General features: G+C 37.9%; 1 protein-coding gene across 1 annotated transcript in view; it reads right to left on the bottom strand.

Moving 5' to 3' along the window:
• Window positions 1–1257, bottom strand: part of LOC108365024 (protein argonaute-2) — a 23592-nt gene that overhangs the window by 1476 nt on the left and 20859 nt on the right. The window contains exons 8-9 of the mRNA XM_017618930.1: window positions 820–1179; window positions 87–725 (exon numbers count right to left, since the gene is read on the bottom strand). Of these exons, the coding sequence (XP_017474419.1) occupies window positions 87–725; window positions 820–1179 (999 nt within the window). The remainder of the gene's footprint in view (window positions 1–86; window positions 726–819; window positions 1180–1257) is intronic.

The following is a 1257-nucleotide window of genomic DNA, read 5'->3' as shown; positions in this document are numbered from 1 at the left end:
TATAGCATTATGCTTGCAGTATATACATACATACGTACATTCGATTGCGTTTTGCATGACCAAGATGTGTCTTAAATAATACTTACTTCCTTGCATACGGCCCGTATAGCTCCTAGCTCAAGTATTTCGACCTTTTGGAATTGGCCATCAGATACACCATCGCGATAGTAGATAATATAATTGGGATAACGATTCTGCTTTTGGAAATACACTTTTAGGTGATGACGGATGATGCTTTGCATGTCAACGATCTCTTCTTTTGTTGACTCTTGTAAACGGTATTGCATGTTGTAACAAGCTCCATTGAGGTCATGTGAGGCGGCCACGCCTACCACACTCGGTATGTTACGTTGATCGGGTGATGGATGAGTGACATCAGCACCCAAGAACATTGCATGGTCAAGCACAACGTGATTATTAGCCGCGATTTTGTGATTGGCTCCGTTTAGTTTTGAATTCACTTTCAACAATAAATTCGATACCAACTGATCGTTTACACCACGATTTAAAGTCTGCTCTTTGATACACTGCGTCAAAAGACCGCAAACTAATTCCGCTTTTTGTTTTATATCAGCATACGTGGTGCCATAGCCAGGAATAACAACTACAACCAAGTCATAATTTTTCTTTTTATATTCTTCCAGAGTCTGAACAATATTTTTGGTTTCCTGTATATCTCTCTTCTCATCCAAGTTAATATTCATACGCTTGGCGCTATTATATAACTGGAGTGTAGAGTAGTTTTGTTAATGCATATAATATTACATACATTGCTTGCTAAAATATATTCTATGGAAAATGTGTAGATGCCCATCTTACCATGCTTGACAAATCCTGTAAAGTGGCATGTCTTAGGAACCTTGACGGAGAGTATATGATAGCCCATTTATGACCGGTTTGCTGGGAAGCTATCCCGGTTTGCAAAAATGGTAAATTTCTCCAAGATCCGTTTCGGGGCTCTATGAACTTGCTCGAGCGATATTCAATTGATGGTGCTTTAAGCAATCTCATTGGAACAGTTATAAATCTATCGCCAATTCTAATGCCGAAGCCTTGTACAAGATGATCTGTATTATGCATAAAATAATGAAGCTTGTCCATAATTTTCCGCTTGCGTTCATCTGTAGAGGTGGCAGCAAAGCGGATCATTTTTTGAACTTGACGGCTGCCATCTTTTCTCTTTAAACAGAATTAAAGTTAACAGCATTTGTAAAATATGAGTATTAAAAATCCACATGAATATATATTGTTACATAT

This window comes from Rhagoletis zephyria, unplaced genomic scaffold (assembly GCF_001687245.7).
Source record: "Rhagoletis zephyria isolate East Lansing unplaced genomic scaffold, Rhagoletis_zephyria_1.1 Rzeph_scaffold_01750, whole genome shotgun sequence".
In the NCBI taxonomy this organism is placed as follows: Eukaryota; Metazoa; Arthropoda; class Insecta; order Diptera; family Tephritidae; genus Rhagoletis; species Rhagoletis zephyria.
The sequence above is the reverse complement of the archived record's forward strand: the minus strand, read 5'-3'. Positions and strand labels throughout refer to the sequence as shown.